The sequence below is a fragment of the Lineus longissimus genome, chromosome 4 (assembly GCF_910592395.1).
Source record: "Lineus longissimus chromosome 4, tnLinLong1.2, whole genome shotgun sequence".
Taxonomy (NCBI): Eukaryota; Metazoa; Nemertea; class Pilidiophora; order Heteronemertea; family Lineidae; genus Lineus; species Lineus longissimus.
In genome coordinates this window covers 10,506,561-10,524,591 of record NC_088311.1, presented here as the reverse complement: position 1 = coordinate 10,524,591, position 18,031 = coordinate 10,506,561, and the positions used below count along the sequence as shown (strand labels likewise).

The 18,031-nt window shown below is 41.9% G+C and overlaps 2 protein-coding genes across 2 annotated transcripts in view; one reads left to right on the top strand and one right to left on the bottom strand.

The window, feature by feature from the left end:
- LOC135485930 (AP-5 complex subunit beta-1-like) overlaps positions 1-3,321 on the bottom strand; it is a 31,374-nt gene extending 28,053 nt beyond the window's left edge. The window contains exons 1-5 of the mRNA XM_064768326.1: positions 3,114-3,321; positions 1,640-1,737; positions 1,106-1,232; positions 650-781; positions 15-151 (exon numbers count right to left, since the gene is read on the bottom strand). Of these exons, the coding sequence (XP_064624396.1) occupies positions 15-151; positions 650-781; positions 1,106-1,232; positions 1,640-1,737; positions 3,114-3,236 (617 nt within the window). The 5' untranslated portion in view covers positions 3,237-3,321. The remainder of the gene's footprint in view (positions 1-14; positions 152-649; positions 782-1,105; positions 1,233-1,639; positions 1,738-3,113) is intronic.
- A 58-nt stretch (positions 3,322-3,379) lies between these two features.
- Positions 3,380-17,510, top strand: LOC135486615 (BLOC-3 complex member HPS1-like). Its single transcript, XM_064769552.1, has 16 exons — positions 3,380-3,547; positions 5,267-5,416; positions 5,649-5,770; positions 6,165-6,273; positions 7,134-7,285; positions 7,944-8,166; positions 8,553-8,610; positions 9,734-9,810; positions 10,565-10,744; positions 11,459-11,623; positions 12,021-12,130; positions 12,533-12,736; positions 13,112-13,244; positions 14,022-14,135; positions 15,091-15,173; positions 15,815-17,510. The coding sequence occupies exons 1-16, from the start codon at positions 3,437-3,439 to the stop codon at positions 15,990-15,992; spliced, it is 2,169 nt and encodes a 722-aa protein (XP_064625622.1). The 5' UTR covers positions 3,380-3,436; the 3' UTR covers positions 15,993-17,510.
- The last annotated feature ends 521 nt before the right edge of the window (positions 17,511-18,031 follow it).

The following is an 18,031-nucleotide window of genomic DNA, read 5'->3' as shown; positions in this document are numbered from 1 at the left end:
ATACTGATCCTCACCCAGACTGACCACTCTGTAACTTCCTGACTGCATTCCTGAGGCATGTGACAAGCAGTGTCATGTAGTTCTGGCAAGAGAACGTCATCTCAAGTTGACACATCTGGTAGAAATGGTCAAGTTTGTGGCTCAAGATGCCCTGCAATATGATGAAATCACATCACTCCTATCTGTTATTTTAGATTTGTTTCTGGTGTTCTGAAATATTGTAATATGAGCACCAGCTTGACTTTGTAGGTACTTTGTAATGTTCGTCTCGTCAGAAATCAGAAAGTAAGAGTCTTAAGTTGTCTCATAGTCAAACAGACTTTTCACATTCACTTGGCCAGAAAAATTTATCATTTTAACTCAGGGCCAGCAGGGTTTCTGACAACGGGCAGGAGTGGGGGTTGCAGGGCTTGAAATAAGTTTGCTTACATAAGTTTGTCTTACTGTCTTAAAAGAAGTTTTTATGATTCAGTATTTGCAACAGAGATTCTGCAAGATGAATTTCCATACTTTCAGCGTATTGTAAACGTTTCACGAGCTGGCTCAGTCCCTAAGGAACTACGGATGAAGAAGTGTCAGTGGCACAAGTTATGACAAGGAGTTGACACCGTGTCTATGCCAAATCTTCCGTCCTCTCGCAACAACTTACAGGATAGAGAGACTCAATCTCCTCTAAGCATAGGCAGGCCATGGCTCGAGTTGACTGGCCAACCTGGTTCACCTTTGACACCACATCCAGTAATATGTCGACAAATCCACAAAACAACGTTGGCTGGTGCTCCTGAAAGCAGTTACGATAGGTGCACATGTAGGAAGGCAAGTGAAAATTAGCAGTAACCACTTTTTCATCAATGTCGATTTGCATAAGAGAACGTGATTGACAACATCATGGCGGAATTTGACTGATATTAACTCAATTTTTTTCCTCACAATTTTTAGCATAATTTGAGAAAAATTGCAAGCACTTTCGGCATCCGGTGGCCACAGACAAATGTTGCGTATCTAAATTGGTAGGGCAAAGGCTCACTAAGTTCACAAAGCTAGCCTGACATCCCCACTTTTCTGAAGTTACGCCAAGTCCTCTAAGCTTTATTGTGATACTCACCAGTTGGTCACAAGAGAGGAGAATAGTTGTGATTGTGATGAGGATCTGACCATGGAAGGTCTCCAGCCCAGAATGCCTGCAAGTCTGTTGGTAGAGGGTCTGCAGGGTGCCAACGGTTGTCTCAATGCTGCAGCCAAGAAAGTAGAAATCACCTCGATATACATCTGTAGGCCCCCCCCCAAAATCCCATTTTTTAAATACTTTTTCCCTTTCGTGATTTTGCAAGTTTAACCACTGCCACCACTGCCACGGCAATCGGTGTCCTACAAAATGGCCTTTGTGCCCTCTCATATCTTCTCTCACATTTTTCAGTACCCAAGACCAAAATGGCTTTAAAAGTGGTGCTCTCATAATTTTTAAATTCAAGGCCTTACATCATGGAGGATGCAATTACTCAAATTTAGGGTGACTATTCCTGGAGGACTGTCCCTTGATGACACTTGGTCGGTAGAGTAACCAGTCCAAAAGGAACTTTATGTGACTCAGTAAACAACAGACACTGAATATTCCGGCAGCAAAATCAACAATGCTCACCTTTCATGCGACTCAGCAAACAACAACACTGAATACTCTTGCAGCAAGATCAAGAGATGCGTCTTGATATCAGCATGAACATTCTCCTGGCAGAGTTCCTGAAATTGTGATAAATTATTCTGATGATTGAAAAGGGCGATAGTGTCACTATATAGGTAAACAGCTAAGGCTATTCAGCTTCTTTGACAGTCTGGTGAAACAATGTAGTTTCTTACTGATACACTTTTTCAAGATTCCCTTTTGTATTTGGGGCTAAAGAATTCAACACCAACTGCATGGTCCAATTTTGACAAAACTTATAAAGGGCCGGGGCAATGGACATTGCTTTTCCATTGCCCTGTCAATGTCATTGCCTCAAAGACCTTATTGCTCTTTCAGTGCTTTCTTATTGCCTTTATGATCCCTCAGGTACAATGCATTTTGTTACCATTGCCCGCACACAATTAGTTATACCTCTAACCAATATCTCCTTGGCTTTAACATCCTACTCCTAGGCCCTACTGTTTTTTTGCAGTCTTACGGGTAGGCCTACCACACACACTCGACTCCCGATCAATGGTATTTTGCCATTCTTTTTTCCATTACTTTTACTCTTGCTCAATTACGGGGTTAAAAATAAAATTCACAATCCCGATCAGAAATAACGTAGCCTAGTTTGATCCGAAGAGGTTTGTTTTGGCGCCGACCAGTCATGCGTTTCACCTTGAATGAAGGGTCACCGTCACGGCTTATGGCATTGTCCGAAGTCGGCTTAGGCCTTCTGACGTGTTCTGAGTGTGCGCCCAGGCCAAGGCTTATACGACACGTGACTTAGAAGTTGGCCTGGAAGTGACGACGGTACATTTTAGACAATGGGAGACTGCAAAAATGTGGAATCTGCCAACTGGCAAAGCGAGGGTGCAATCATTCTCGATTCCACATTTATTTTTAGCAGCCTCCCATTGTCTAAAACGTACCGTCGCCTGACTTCCGGGCCAATTTCTTAAAGGGAACTGGAACCGCCGAGCGATTTATTCAACTTTTCGACTTTCACCACCCGAGAAAGTCAAACTTCCAACTTCCTATTCGAGTTTAGATTTGTAGCTCCGCCCCCAGTGCCCGAGCATGCGCAGTTCAATTTGTTATTATTGAGAATCATGTGAGAATCACGTGAGTCATGTGATCTTTCATTCATGAGTTTTCGTAGTAAATTCTATAGTAGTGACGTCACTCAATGATTGACAGCTAGGCGCCTTTTTTCATTCATGCCTCGTTCTGATCACCCGATACGCGGGAAATGAAAACGAGGTCATACGAACTGGCTTGGCGGTTCCAGTTCCCTTTAAGTGTTGTATTGTCGTATGGATTGAACAGTTACAGTGGCGGTTTTTTTCATTTGTGTCGAAGATGAAGTTACAGTAATTTATTACACTTAGACTTAGGCCTACAATACATTACACTACAGTAACTCAGTACAGGCCCTGACCATGCCTACCTGCAATACATCAAGTACAAAGTTGCTGCCACTGAGTTTCTTTCCACTCAGATAAGCTGAGGGATTCTTCCTAAAGTTCACCAACGTGCTGTACCACGTGGAAAAGCTGGGAATCTGAGACATTTTGCAAAGGTTCAAGTCACTGCAACTGTCAAATTTTAGATCGAACGAGTCGATCGATAGTCACTTTGCACAGCATATTTGCACTTCATTCGCAACTGATCGAGTAGTTTGATCTGTTAAAGTTTGTCATGTGATTGTTCAAAATGGCCGCGTCCATGTGCTCCAAATTTCGCACTTTTTCTATTTTTATCATTTTCTAAATGAAAGGCATCTTAGTTTTCAACGCGAAGAATGACATTGTTTTTATCTGGGCGGATAGTGCCTTTAGAAATCATGTGAATAGCCAGGCACTCGAAAGTGGCCTGATTCAGGTCAGTTTTAAATCTTTTTATCAGGGCATGCAGTTCCTGTGCTGTGTATAGCATCATGAATGTACATGCATTCATGTAAATACACATAAAATAGGCCTTAAGAGGATGGGAATAGACGATTTTGACCAATACAAATCATAACCCAAATAAAACAAATGTGTACGATCTGACCACATCAGAATGCTTAAGGGCAGCCTTTTATAGATAAAGGATCAACAAGGCAGGCAAGGCAAGGCCTTGTAATAGGCCCTTTGCCAGATATGCCAGTACCACCTAGAGTTAGCAAAACAAACCATCTTTACAATAGATCTTCATAGTAAAAGACACCAGACAATGGCTAGAGAGGCATTGGTCTTGCCTCATCGATGGTAAAAACCTATTGTAAAGGTGGTTTGTTATGTCGTCCCGTGGTACCGGCGTATCTGGGAGGGGAGCCTCATGGCCTAGTGGTTTACACTGCTGGCCACCACGCAATAGGGCCCGGGTTCGATCCCGGGGAGAACCCAGGATGGTATGTCTGGATGAACCGGCGTGGCTTTCAAGGAACTAAAATTCCTGGCTCTTCACAGTCCTTCGAATGAGACTCAGAACCGAGGTTCCTTGTACCTGGTGTCTATGCCAGGGCAAGCTAAGACCCCACCAAGTGAGAAACATGAGTAGCTTGCGTGGACTCTATCTCTCAAAGTCGGACCACTTCGCTCCGCATGCACACAGCACCATATGATCAATTACGTCCCGAAAGGAACCCGATCATTATAAGGATAAGAAGATCTGGAAAAGGTCCTATTGGAAAAACGCACATGACTCGTTCAATGAGTCAGAGCTAGGCCTTTTCAGCAAAGATGAATCGGTCTTTTTCAGAGCCAAAACAAAGCAAATGCGCACACTCAGAACACGTCAGAACAGAAGGCCTTAGCCGACTTCTAACAGTGCCATTAAAGCTACTGTACCCTTTGTTGATTTGTTCCGGGTGAAACACATCATTGGTCAGCGGCAGCGCCCAAACAAACTTGTCTATTGACTATGGGCCCGGGAGAACCTGTCCTGACATCTGGTTTTTAAAAAAGTGCCTTACCTATCCTGGTTCCCAATGAAATTTGGCCTGCACATGTATCAAATCATACTTAGGGGGTCATTAAAGCCAGGATGCGTCAGCTGGAAATTGTGAATTAATTGTTTGTGAGGTCACAAGAGAGCCGCTACTGCACCAAATTCATATCACTTTCTCATGGCTGAAATGGCATTCAAAAGCGTTACAATATACGATACCTTGTTTATGTCCTTGCTAACCAATTCCACCCCTCAACACAGATGCATGCTATGTAAATTGTTGTCATTTTCACATACACAAACATACTGATTTCGACGAATTGAAAATCATGCTGAATGCATTATGGCCAAGAGACAGAGTTGCCAAAATTGGCAACCGTCATCCTATGATCATGACAACTTTTGAAAGTTGCCAGTCATTTTCGGTTTTGCTGAACAGCGAAGTTTACGAAATGGACAATGTTGAATATTTGTGTAGAAATGTGTAAAAATGCTTGTAGATTGTCAAATGAAATGACTGCCACTGTTTTATTCATTGTTGGTTAAAATTTGGTCCACTAATTTAAGCAGTTCGTCTCAAAGGTGAAAAGGCGTATTTTGTGAATTTCTATTACTAGGTAGAGAGACCAAGAGTGGCGTCCTTAGAATTATGTCTATTGCCTCTTTCAGGCCACTGACCTGCACAAGCCGATCAACCTCGACGCTGCTGTCCAGATATTCTCCAGTATCATCAACTCGCAGAATTTTATGGTCGCACACACCAAGAATCCTTATGCCTCGATCAAATTGGAAAATGGATTAATCTTTGTTATAAAACGGGTGAGAAATATGTGCTTGATACTTTGAAAAAATCAATAGTTTCACTTTTATTGACTTTTAATGTATTTCAGAGGGTTTTTGTGTCATCTTGCATTGTATCAGTTCAGTTTGGTGTCCCAACAAGCTGCTAAGTTGGAAAGGACTGTCTCAACCTAACAAACCTTCAGCTTCTTGCAGGCTGTGTGGCTACAGAAGTGAAAACTGACAATTCTCACGTATTCTTTTCCTTCAGTTCCACGGCCAGGTGCACATGGTAGTCAATGGTGACGGGAAAGAAAGTGAGGAGTTTTTGGACAGGAAGTTGTACGTTCTGCAGCAGTTAATATTCTTCTTCTATGGTCCAGTTGTGGAGGAGTAAGTTTCAAATGATAACGGTTGATAGGAAAACACCTTGTCTATTTTAAAATCCCGAATGCCCAGTTTTCGTAAACTTGCTGCCAATTGATCCTGTATATTTATTGTTCATCGCTGCCTTTGCCGATGCTGAGAGCGCTGGGTTCACAAGAGAGTTGTTGAGTTGACACAGACTATCATACTCTTGGGTATCAGTGGCAGCCGTCCTTTTCGCGCACACCTGAGCGCAACCTGTGAAGGACAAATAGCAGACCAAACCAGGGTTTGAACACGCAACCCTTGGATTGAGAGTTGGAGACCTTAACGAGTAAACCGCCAGGCTTGGAATAGAGTTGGATAGCCCATAACTGACTAGTAGATGGCAGCAAATCTCAAATTTCTTTTCACTCTTCAGAATCAAGCCCAGACAAATAGCCGAGAGAGAAAAACGATGGAAGTTCATTTCAAGTCTTCTGTTGACCTGGTCTAAACTGTACAGGTCTGAGCAATGCTTTAGAGTAGAGGTACGTTTTAAAGTGATGGGAAGTTCGTACAATACTTTCAAGTCTTCTGTTGACCTGGTCTAAACTGTACAGGTCTGAGCAATGCTTTAGAGTAGAGGTACGTTATAAATTGATGGGAAGTTCGTACAATACTTTCAAGTCTTCTATTGACCTGGTCTAAACTGTACAGGTGTGAGCAATGCTTTAGAGTAGAGGTACGTTTTAAATTGATGGGAAGTTCGTACAATACTTTCAAGTCTTCTATTGACCTGGTCTAAACTTTTCAAGTCTGACCAATGGTTTACAGCAAAGATATGTTTCAAAACCGGAGCACTTCTGACAGGTACGGTACCCTTCTATACACGCGGGTGGAGTAAGGCAAGTTTAACAAAGAGACCTGCCCAGAGTCTTTTGCCGACTGTTAGGTTCGAACCAGGAACTTCTTGACCGCTATTAAACTGAAGAGTCTGAGCCACTAGATTACAGTGGCTCCATCAGGCTGATTCCACTAGAGTGCAACCCGAGTTAGCTATTTTTGCATTTGAATATATGGCCACCCACCACAGCAAACTGCTGCATTTTCCCGCTGTAGTGGAAATGATCCTTTTTAAAGTGGTACGCCATCCATAATTACTGGTGGTCCAGGAAAATAGAAATGCAGTTACAATACTAGTGCAGTTATTATGCATGCACATTTGCTGAAACTTGGTATTTATAGTATTTGTATATCTGTCGACACGAAGGCAATGCTGAAAGTTATGTTCAGTATGTGTTCATGCAATTGAAAGTTTTCAAATTCAATTACAAATTCAAAAAATTTAACGAACGGCGTAGGCCTTTAAACCTACAAACACAATGTTAAAATCTTCTTTCTCCTTCAGGCTGTTGAAAGGCTGCGTGTCACGCAAGACCTCAACTTCAAGGCCCTAGAACTGCTCGAACAGGCACTAACAAAGATCAGGTCATCGGGAGACAGACACGTTCATCACGCACTACTTCTCGTCAAGTCCAAACTGCTGGCCCTGTTTTCAAGGTACGTATTCTATTGAAGTGATCATCTCATGATAATCAATGCTAGGTTTTGATTTCCTGGCATCCTCCTTAGCCAAATATTGATTGCCTGTGACCTGTTTTGGCAAAACTAGAGAGACCACACCTGTTCCCTATCGAAGATTCCCTAGAGGATCTACTGTCTAACTCAACATACCGTTGTGTTATCTGATAAAACTTCGCCTATATTTCAGCCGCAATGCGTTTGAGCTTCAGTCGTCGGACATTCTGCTGATCACGCTGATGATCCAAGACCTGTTCCCCATCGAAGATTCCCTAGAGGATCTACTGTCTAACCCCACATACCGTTGTGTTATCTGATAAAATTTCGCCTATATTTCAGCCGTAATCTGTTTGAGCTTCAGTCATCGAGCATTCTGCTGATCACGCTGATGATCCAAGACCTGTTCCCTATCGAAGATTCCCTAGAGGATCTACTGTCTAACCCCACATACCGTTGTGTTATCTGATAAAACTTCACCTATATTTCAGCCGCAATCTGTTTGAGCTTCAGTCATCGAGCATTCTGCTGATCACGCTGATGATCCAAGACCTGTTCCCTATCGAAGATTCCCTAGAGGATCTACTGTCTAACCCCACATACCGTTGTGTTATCTGATAAAACTTCACCTATATTTCAGCCGCAATGCGTTTGAGCTTCAGTCGTCGGACATTCTGCTGATCACGCTGATGATCCAAGACCTGTTTCCCACCAAGGACACCCTGGAGGACCTCCTGTCAATCAGCGTCAGACACCGAACCTCCAGCCTGACCGACTCCCCGACAACAGACTATCGTGGTGAGAAAGCAAAGGGAAGTACTGACGAGGGAGATGACGAGGATTCTGGGAGTTTAGATGAAGAGGTGGGTGGCTCAGACTTACTATCGCATGATGTGGACCAGACGTGAACCAAAAACAGGGAACAGACAACCAAACTCTGGGGGGGTGGTAAGAGGGAACTCGAGTCAAAAGTTGACTCAATAAATGAGACCAGACTACTTATTTGATTGTTATCCTTTGAATGAAAGAAACTCTGAGTACTTTATTGCCAATTAAAAGGCAAGCTGAAAATTCTATTCGGTGGATAATATGTCCTAAACAGATGTGTCTGAAATTTTTAAAAAATACTGTATGACAATGATCAAAGGATTGTGATGACCCAGGATCTATTATCCCTGGAAATCCTAAGAATTTGCAACATTTTTTAGTATTATATAACTTCATTCAAGCACTTCTTATGTTGTTTCAGTATTACAGTGTTGACTCCATTGACGAAGATCGGCCTCATGATCCAGAGCATAGAGCAGGTAATAAAACACATTGCTTGTAATTAATTAACCAGGTTTGGCCCAACTTGAAAACTTGACTAAACCAACATGGCATCCGATACAATGTCCTAAGTACAGTGGAACCTCCCTTAGCGGACACCTCTCTTTTAAGGACAACCTCACTATTAAGGACACTAGTTTTGGTCCCAAATTGGTTGTTTCCATTCAATTTGGCCTCTCTAATCAGGACACCTCTCTTTTAAGGACAGCACTTGTCAGTCCCGAGGGTGGCCTTCATAGAGAGGTTCTACTGTACTTGATTATTTGAGTGTATAAATTGTGCATTTAAATTCCCAGCTTGACTCTGTGTGTGATTTGCAGTCGATTCTTGAATATATAATCATATCATTGGCAATTGGTGAGGCAGTACCTGTTGAAGCAGGTATACAGTAGAACCTCTCTATTAAGGTCAACCTTGGGACTGCCAAGTGCTGTCTTTGATAAAGAGGTGTCCTGATTAGAGAGGTGAGATTGAATGTAAACACCCAATTTGGGACCAAAACTAGTGTCCTTAATAGAGAGGTTGTCCTTAATAGAGGGGTGTCCGCTAAGGGAGGTACCACTGTACTTCATTCAGTGAGCACAGGCTAACAAGCAAAGGAGCGCACACCAGGATTCCCTTCTTGCAATTGGGAGTATATTTGGTTTTCAAGTTCCGCGAGACCTGAATACGCTTTTGTAAAGCGGAATCAATCCGTCATGAAAATCCCTCTAAAACAGGTGTATTGTTCAGAATGTCTTTTGCTAGCAGATTGATTGGTATGTCAAGTGATTTTTTCCTGTACCTAATCCAGCCACTCAAAAAAGAGTTGGTGTCATGCTACAAAATACTCCAGTTCTAGTTACTGTACTGGCTATTTACAAATGGCGTACAATTCAGAGTAAAATGTTCTGGGAAAAAACTTGTTTGTACCCCCGACTGAGGTATAGTTTTGCCCCTGGTTGACAGTTGAAAAAATATTCTTTATACATGGATGAAAGGTTTGATGTCTTGTGTGATTGTGGAGACATCTATCGACAACTATGTGTAATTTGATGTGGCCAACTATGGCCCTCTCCTACAGTCTCCCTTTAATATATTTATCTCATTATAATATTATAGGGCAGCAAGTCGACCGAAGTCCAAATGAGGGATTTTCAACACCGAGGGCTTCCTTTGAAATTCCTGAAGACTTCAAGGTAATATAGTTGTAAAAATATCCTTAAAGTTGCATCTGCCGAGTGGCCGAGTGGGCTAGAAAGGGTACAGACTACCAACCAGAAGCACACGAACCCCCCCCCCCCCCCCCCCCACTTTGCAGGGAAGCTTCAGAAATACCAGCCGGTGAAGTGAGTGAGTCAATGCGGTGCTCTCCAGAAAAATATTCAAAAATGTTCCTGCCCACAGGGGAATCAAACTTGAGACCTTCAGCACCAGTTCCTTTTTCGCCATTTGAACCATGTAGCTCTTCTTGTAAGTGATAGAACTGAAAATTATGTGGTTCGTTTGGTACACATAATTTGTCGTTACTACATGAATATATACTCAACTTATTACAAGAAGAGCTGCGTGGCTCTTTGGTAAGGGTAAGCCCTGTAACCCAGATGTCCAGAGTTCGATTCTCCCACCAGCAAGCATATTTTAGAATTTTCTTCTCAGAGGAGCACCTCACTGATGCAAAACAGGAATGTCAAATTACTGATTTTCGGCAGATTTCGGGCTTTTTCCTCTCACTAAATGCTTTATTTGTTTGCTTGAATGGCAATATCTCTGTCTCAACTCTCTCCGTGGATCTTTGAATTTTTAAAATTGGACCAAAAATAAGCATTTTAGAGGTGTGTTTCTGCAAGTGAGTACTGTAAAAGGATAACATTTCCACAAGAAAAAAATGAAGACTTGCCTTAGCCTTTTGGCATGCTTGTGTAAAAGTTAACATCCAATCTCTTGTTGCAGGCAGAGAAAGCTGAAAGCAGTGGTAGTAAACAAAGTTCTCCCGAATCAATTGGCTCATCCGAGAGATTGGAACTCTTCCAGAAATCAGTCTTTCTCCAGGCTCCAAACTGTCGCACTCTACCACACTATCTACACTGCCTGGAGATTGCACCTGGCCTTGTCTTGGTTGTTGTCAGTGAGGTGAGTATGTTCACCAGGACTAGCGAGATGCATAATGTGAGACATTTTAGCGTGTTCTTGTGCCACGCCGACAAGGTTAAGAGTGACTGATCCTTTACCCTTGTGACGTCACAACTAGGGCCTGTGAGGTCTGCCCAAAGAAATCCACTGGCTGAGCAGATTATTTCAGTGAAATCAAATGTTTTTGTGAGAAGATGGCATGCGATTTGCAACGACAGAAAATCAGTTTTGCCGGGTGCAAGATGGCTATTTTGCCGTAAGATGATGGGATATGGAAGAAATGGCAATAAGAGAATGTGGTTTGTGAAGTGTTGTCAGTGCAACAGTGTACAATATCATGGTTGGATGTCTTCTTTAGTTTTTACAATACTTAACACAACCGACCGCCAAAATCCAATCTCCAAAAGCCTAACCTCTGCTCCGGAGATTGTGCTTAACACGGGTATTGCCTGGCATTGTTCGTAAAGTTGCCTCCCCTTTGCATGCCCACTTTTTGAGTGAGTGCCGGGGGAAGCTCTGTGTAAGTATTCCAATATGCTGTTCTATGAGATGGTCAGCTGGCCTCGAGAACAGTTCTTATTACATGTTATGATAGAACTCGAATTCTCAATCAAAGAATACGTTATGACTTGCTGTGAAAGTAATTGCCCTGTTGCAATTGTTGAAAGGTTACCATTTGGTTTATTTTCAAAACCTTGCCGTATGTATCTATAGGTGACTCGAGGACGCCTTGCGATCATTCTGTGCCAGATCCTGCACACGCTGAACATGTTTCTGACGGAATCCGCCGGGAGTAAGGATCAGAGTCATGGACGGTACCGCCTGGAGGTCATGGAGGGCAACCTGAAGAAAATCACGGATGCTATCAGGAAGCTCAAGGTAACTGCTTCAGTTCATTTCTAGTGGGCAGTAAATTTAATTCAAAAGCAACTTTAGTTTACATCATGCGTTAGGCATCATTATGTTATCAAGAGAAATATCAACAGGATACCGGTTTGACGGCTCTAGGAAAATTCGTCCCCGGAAAATTTATCCCCTAGGAAAATTCATCACTGGTTTGACGCAGCTTCTCGCAACAAAAACCATGGTGAAAAGCACCTATAGGGTACCCAACCCAATTGCAGATATCCATCATTGGAAGTTCCTGAGTGGGAATGTAATGTTATATAGTTTGAATGCAATTATTGATTTGATAGAAGGTATTACATGGTGTGCCAGCCCAAGAGCCTCCTACTGCTAGAGCAGATTCATTGGACGTATGACTATCTTTTTTCAGGGACAGGGAGAACGCCTTGCAAGAGATATCCACAACCGCTGGGACAAAGTGAAGCAACAAGGTCTACTTACTTGGCTTGAACAAGCTAAACTTGAGGAGCTCCCAGTTGGGTATGGAACTGTGCTAGATTTTATCCAATTGCTCAGTAGACAAAACAACGGACAACCAAAATTTGATCGAAAAAGGTTCATTCAAATTATTCCAAAATCACGGAAAGGAACCAGGGACAGTCTTCTACAATATAAGAAAGTTTCCGGTACTCTTCTTAACATTCCAGTGTGTATTCTGAAGAAAAATGTGTAAAAAGGCATGAAACAAATATAGCATGACTTAGGAGAGTGATCCACCCATGCGATTTTCTTTTAAAGAGTTTTTAGAACTTTTTTTTGCCGAAATTGTTAAAAACTCAATGAATCAAAATAATAGTGGGTTTTTCAGGAAAGAAATTCTGTCATCTCATAGCGAAGGACTTGGGCTTACAGTATGATGTACTGGTATTCTTATCTCTTCAGTCTGGAGAGTTGTTTGGATGATCTGCGCGTCTGCCTGCTTGATCTGTTCCGACGTCTTTACCTGAATGGCCCCCACATGACGGATGAGACACATGGACAGCTGGTCTCCGCGCTGTGGCGACTCCAGATCCACTTCCAGAACAAGCTGCTCGATTATCGTGACTTCTTGGTTGTGAAAGCGCAGAGAAATATTACAATGACGTCATATCCTTTTAGAAGATGTACATACAGTAGAACCTCTCTATTAAGGACATCCTTGGGACTGAGAAGTGCTGTCCTTAATAGAGAGGTGTCCCGATTAGAGAGGTCAAACTTAGTCTATGGGTCGCGGGTTCAAACCCCCGTCTAGTTGCCACTTTGTCCTTCACAAGTCGGGCTGAAGTATGCGCTGCAAATAATGGCAACCACTGAATACCAGCCCCCATGATACCCATTTGGTGGGGGTCTAAAGGCTGAAGCCAACAACGCCACAAAACATAATGAGAAAACAAGCGTACTATATGGAGTGATCGACTCAGTGTAGCGCCAGGCGGCAGTTCGAATGATTATGTTCTCAAAGTTGTCCTTAACCTCCGTTACGTATATTGAAGACTATCCTGGTCTTGTTCACTTCATCTACATCGACCGTACGTCCAATACGCTGGTTGCTCCATCCCTGAGTCTCCTCAATAAAGACGACAAGATGGATGCCACCAACATGATCAAAGAAAAGGTAAGGGTCTAAAAATGTCATTTGCGAGCCCTCACACTATGTCTGATAGTAAGTGATAGTAAGTTGCAAGGTCTCCATCCCAGAGTCTGCGCAATAAAGATTACAAGATGGATGCCATTAACATGATCAAAGAAAAGGTAAGGGACTAAACGTGTTGTTTTCGACCCCTCACACCAAGTCTGGTAAGTTGCCAGGCCTAGTATTGTGCAATCACTGACAATATGAAATTGTGTAAGTTTTAATCCACAATACTGTACAACCCCTTTATTTTCGTGGCTCTGAATGTTGGCAAAAACATTGTTTTCAGATTTTGCTTCCAATTATTTTTTCTGCAAATGAGTGCATTATCCAATACACTGAAAAAACCATGAAATTAAACATTTGTGTGCCCCTAAATGATGTAATATTATACCCCCTAGTAAAAATTGCAAAAATATTAGGAAAAAAATCACTGTTTATTACACATGTACCTATTAAAGCAATTTTTGTGAAGCCTCCCATGAAGTGCCTCTGCCTTTTTATTTCGACATCCTGTATATTTTCCTGTCTGGTTAGATGATGTCCCAGCTTTGGTACTGATGTGAAGTGGTAAAACTTACTTACTTACTGGAGTCTGATTTTCGTCTGACTTCTCACCATCAGCTAGTCTGGCATGGTTGAACCTGCCAGGTGTTTTCACTCCAGCCAGAATTGCCGTCCGGGTCATCGAAGAACACAAGCTGCTATGTCACTTCATCATGTAGGTGACTTCACCTAATCCTACTTTCCTACTTTCAGATTTGGCAGATGGTTGACTGGGTCCAGAGTAAACTGACTCAAGGCTACGTATCCATGTCAAAACGTGAAGGTGACTTCACCTATTCCTACTTCCTCTGGTTTGAGGATGTATCGGTAGGTCTATTTCTCATTTTCATAATAGACTTAGAGTAGTAGGCCTACTGTGAAGAGTCGTCTATGCGGGGTGATTGAATTAGGGTGCCGTGGTAGTCCACTAGGAGGCAATGCTACTTTGGTGCCTTTTGTGGCAATGACAGAATATAATCTCAGTATCCAAAAAACAACAATAGGCCATTTTCCAAATACGCTGGTACCACCTAGGGTCAGACCAACAAACCGTCTTTACAATAGATCTTCACGGTAAAAGACACCAGACAAGGGTCTGACCAACAAACCATCTTTACAATTGACCTACACGGTCAATGATGCCAGACAATGCCTCTCGAGCCATTGTCTGGCGTCTTTTACCGTGAAGATCTATTGTAAAGACGGTTTGTTGGTCCGACACTAGGTGGTACCGGCGTATCTGGAAAAGGGCCTATTGCTGTTTGTAACTGTTCATAGGCAAAATATTTGGTTTTCCTTTAACTAAGTTTCTAAACAGCCCTTGCAAAGATACTTGACTTGCAGCACCAGCTAGTTGGTTGTCCTCGACTCAGTTTTCGTACAGGCCTGGATGGAGGAAAGGTACCAGATCGCAGTGCCAGCAAGTCCACGATATCATCGTCGCTGTTTGTTACTGTTAATAGGGAAAACATTTGGTTTTCCTTGACTAAGTTTCCATACAGGCCTTTTGAAGATACCAGACTTGCAGTACCAGCAACACTACTTACGATATATCATAGAGAGGCCCTCACACCGGGCGGAGGACGCAACTGAAGGCCAAAATAAACAAACAGCAAACAAAAAACCGCATGGTCGCACACCTCATGATCTTTTGTTCGTTGTGCCAATATTTAGGTTTGTTTGGGCCCGCAATGACTTTCTCCGCCTGGTGTAAAAGGGTCTAGTATAAAAGCTTTTCTTCATGCTTGTATCTTGACCTACAATCTGCACACTATTATTTCAGGGCAGTCCATTGGTAATCCAGCAGCCCTTCCAGCCCTATAAAGTCAACATTCCTCCCGGAGTCATTGCAGGGAACTTCTACAAGTAAGTTCCATTGTGTGTGTGTGTGCATGTATCCTAGTCCTAGTGACAGGTACCAGCCCAAAGTGCTCTTCTACAAGCTAACTGGGAGATACACTTTGACTGGGTACTAGCATACTTTGTAAGTGTAATGTAGCGGACACCAAGACACAACCAGTTCGCCCCAAATAACACCTTTATAACAGAGCAGTGAAGCCATATGAAGAATATGTAGTTAATCGGTAGTTATTCCGATTTTAAAAGAACTCCTTGTCACTTTCATCCGAGTTGTGGATGCTTTGTAATCCCAAACTTAAATCAGAGAAAACACCGGTTCACGTATATTGACTGTCAAGCATGGCCGCTGATGGGAAGTGCTGTACTAAGACTGGAAGAGCCGTTTTTACTCTCCTGGTCATTCTCCGCACATAACTGGAATGCTTTTATTGATGACGTCATATTGTCCCTGCTTCAATTTGTCACCATCGACTCCGAATGGCAATATGTTGTGTTGAAAAGGTATTGCAAAAAAACAAGTTTCTCTTCCCACCGTCGGATCTTAATTTAATTTTAGAAGAGATCGGCAACACAACAGTAATTCTTTAAGGCATTACCTAGAGCCAAAGCCATGGCAAAGCTTTTATCAGAGCTTCCTATTTTTTCAGAGAGATGATCAAAACTTGTTTCCCGAACTTTGTTCCGCGATCTGTTCACTGTTACGAGGTGATGACGGTGCATGTGGGACTCGTGCCAACGGACCTCGTCCTCAAGCACTGTAGGAAGCTGGCGGCCAGTCTATGGGAGGCTTCGGGAGATATCAACACTGCACTTAGCTTGTTGTAGGATGAAGAAAGGGGAACACTGTGATAGGTTAAACATGATAAAAGAAAGAGGGACACTGTGATAGGTTAAACATGATAAAAGAAAGAGGGACACTGTGATAGATAAACATGATAAAAGAAAGAAGGACACTGTTATAGGATAAACATGATAAAAGAAAGAGGGACACTGTTATAGGATAAACATGATAAAAGAAAGAGGGACACTGTTATAGGATAAACATGATAAAAGAAAGAGGGACACTGTTATAGGATAAACATGATAAAAGAAAGAGGGACATTGTTATAGGATAAACATGATGAAAGAAAGAAGGACGCTGTTATAGGATAAACATGTTTAAAGAAAGAGGGACACTGTTATAGGATAAACATGATGAAAGAAAGAAGGACACTGTTATAGGATAAACATGATAAAAGAAAGAGGGACACTGTTATAGGATAAACATGATAAAAGAAAGAGGGACATTGTTATAGGATAAACATGATGAAAGAAAGAAGGACGCTGTTATAGGATAAACATGATAAAAGAAAGAGGGACACTGTTATAGGATAAACATGATGAAAGAAAGAAGGACGCTGTTATAGGATAAACATGTTTAAAGAAAGAGGGACACTGTTATAGGATAAACATGATGAAAGAAAGAAGGACGCTGTTATAGGATAAACATGTTTAAAGAAAGAGGGACACTGTTATAGGATAAACATGATGAAAGAAAGCAGGACGCTGTTATAGGATAAACATGATAAAAGAAAGAGGGACACTGTTATAGGATAAACATGATAAAAGAAAGAGGGACACTGTTATAGGATAAACATGATAAAAGAAAGAGGGACACTGTTATAGGATAAACATGATGAAAGAAAGAAGGACGCTGTTATAGGATAAACATGATGAAAGAAAGAAGGACGCTGTTATAGGATAAACATGATAAAAGAAAGAGGAACACTGTTATAGGATAAACATGATAAAAGAAAGAGGGACACTGTTATGAGATAAAAGGAAGATGGAACCAAGTGACAGTGTACAGAATACAGACTGCAAAAGACAGTGTGCTACAGAATTGACTACAAAAGACAGTGTGCTGCAGAACACAGAGCTAGAAAGACAATGTATATGTACGTTTTTTACATTGTAATTAGAATATTTATTTATATAATGTATTTATTTGTTCAATCTTGCATGAATTTGGAGATTTCCTGAATAGGACAGTCCAAAGATAATGTTTGTGACGTCATCAACCCCTGACAAAGGACCTCATTGCTACACATTGGGCACGGTGCTGTAACATTTATTTCTTGTGTTTATGGCATGATGTTTGATTTGTCTTTATCAATGCTTGATAATAGGAAGCAGGCAGAATGTGGGAAAAGAAAAGTTATTATGTGCTGATTACCTACTGTGGGGAACTGACTCCCCATGGTGTGATGATAATGATGTATAATAATGACAGAGTAGAACATCATTTCCACCTGATGGTTTCCCTGTGATATTCAAAATGTCATATATCGTTATTATCAAGAATTATTTGTTTTCTTAAATCTTTTGCAAGGGACTTTTCATAAACTTACGAACTCCACTCGTTGGGAGTCCATGCTGCCACACCGTGCTCACAGGACGTTTATCAAGACTATCTCTGGAGACAAAGTAGGGTTATTCATCTTGCTCAAGGACTCGTAGTTACTCACCAACAATACTGACCTGTTTGCTAGCATTTCGTGTCGGCAAAAAATGTGAAGGACCTCAAAAAAGACAATTTAACCAGTAGATGAAAGAACTTTTTTGTGCAAACTTCATAAGACAGGTTCGCTGTGCTCATCAGTGCACATGAGGCAATGTCTTTGAATGATGCATTTGGATGAGCTTCAACATTTCCTTGTCCTTAAAAAGTTAATGAAGTTTTGCAAAGTCACTGATTCTTCTGCAAAATACTGTATGCTTGGGCAGCTTGCTACTGGCGCTTTTGATGAGCCAACTAAACACATCCTCAAGATCCATGCTTGCCTTCACACACTTGAAGTTTGGCTGACTTTGCCCGACTTATT

What these genes read in the sequence shown, in the direction of transcription:
- LOC135486615 (XM_064769552.1), top strand. Translation starts at nt 3,437, where the DNA reads ATGAAAGGCATCTTAGTTTTCAACGCGAAGAATGACATTGTTTTTATC. An exon ending in AGCAATGCTTTAGAGTAGAG is followed by an intron (nt 6,274 to 7,133) that starts GTACGTTTTAAA and finishes TTTCTCCTTCAG; the next exon opens with GCTGTTGAAAGGCTGCGTGT. An exon ending in ATGCTATCAGGAAGCTCAAG is followed by an intron (nt 11,624 to 12,020) that starts GTAACTGCTTCA and finishes ATCTTTTTTCAG; the next exon opens with GGACAGGGAGAACGCCTTGC.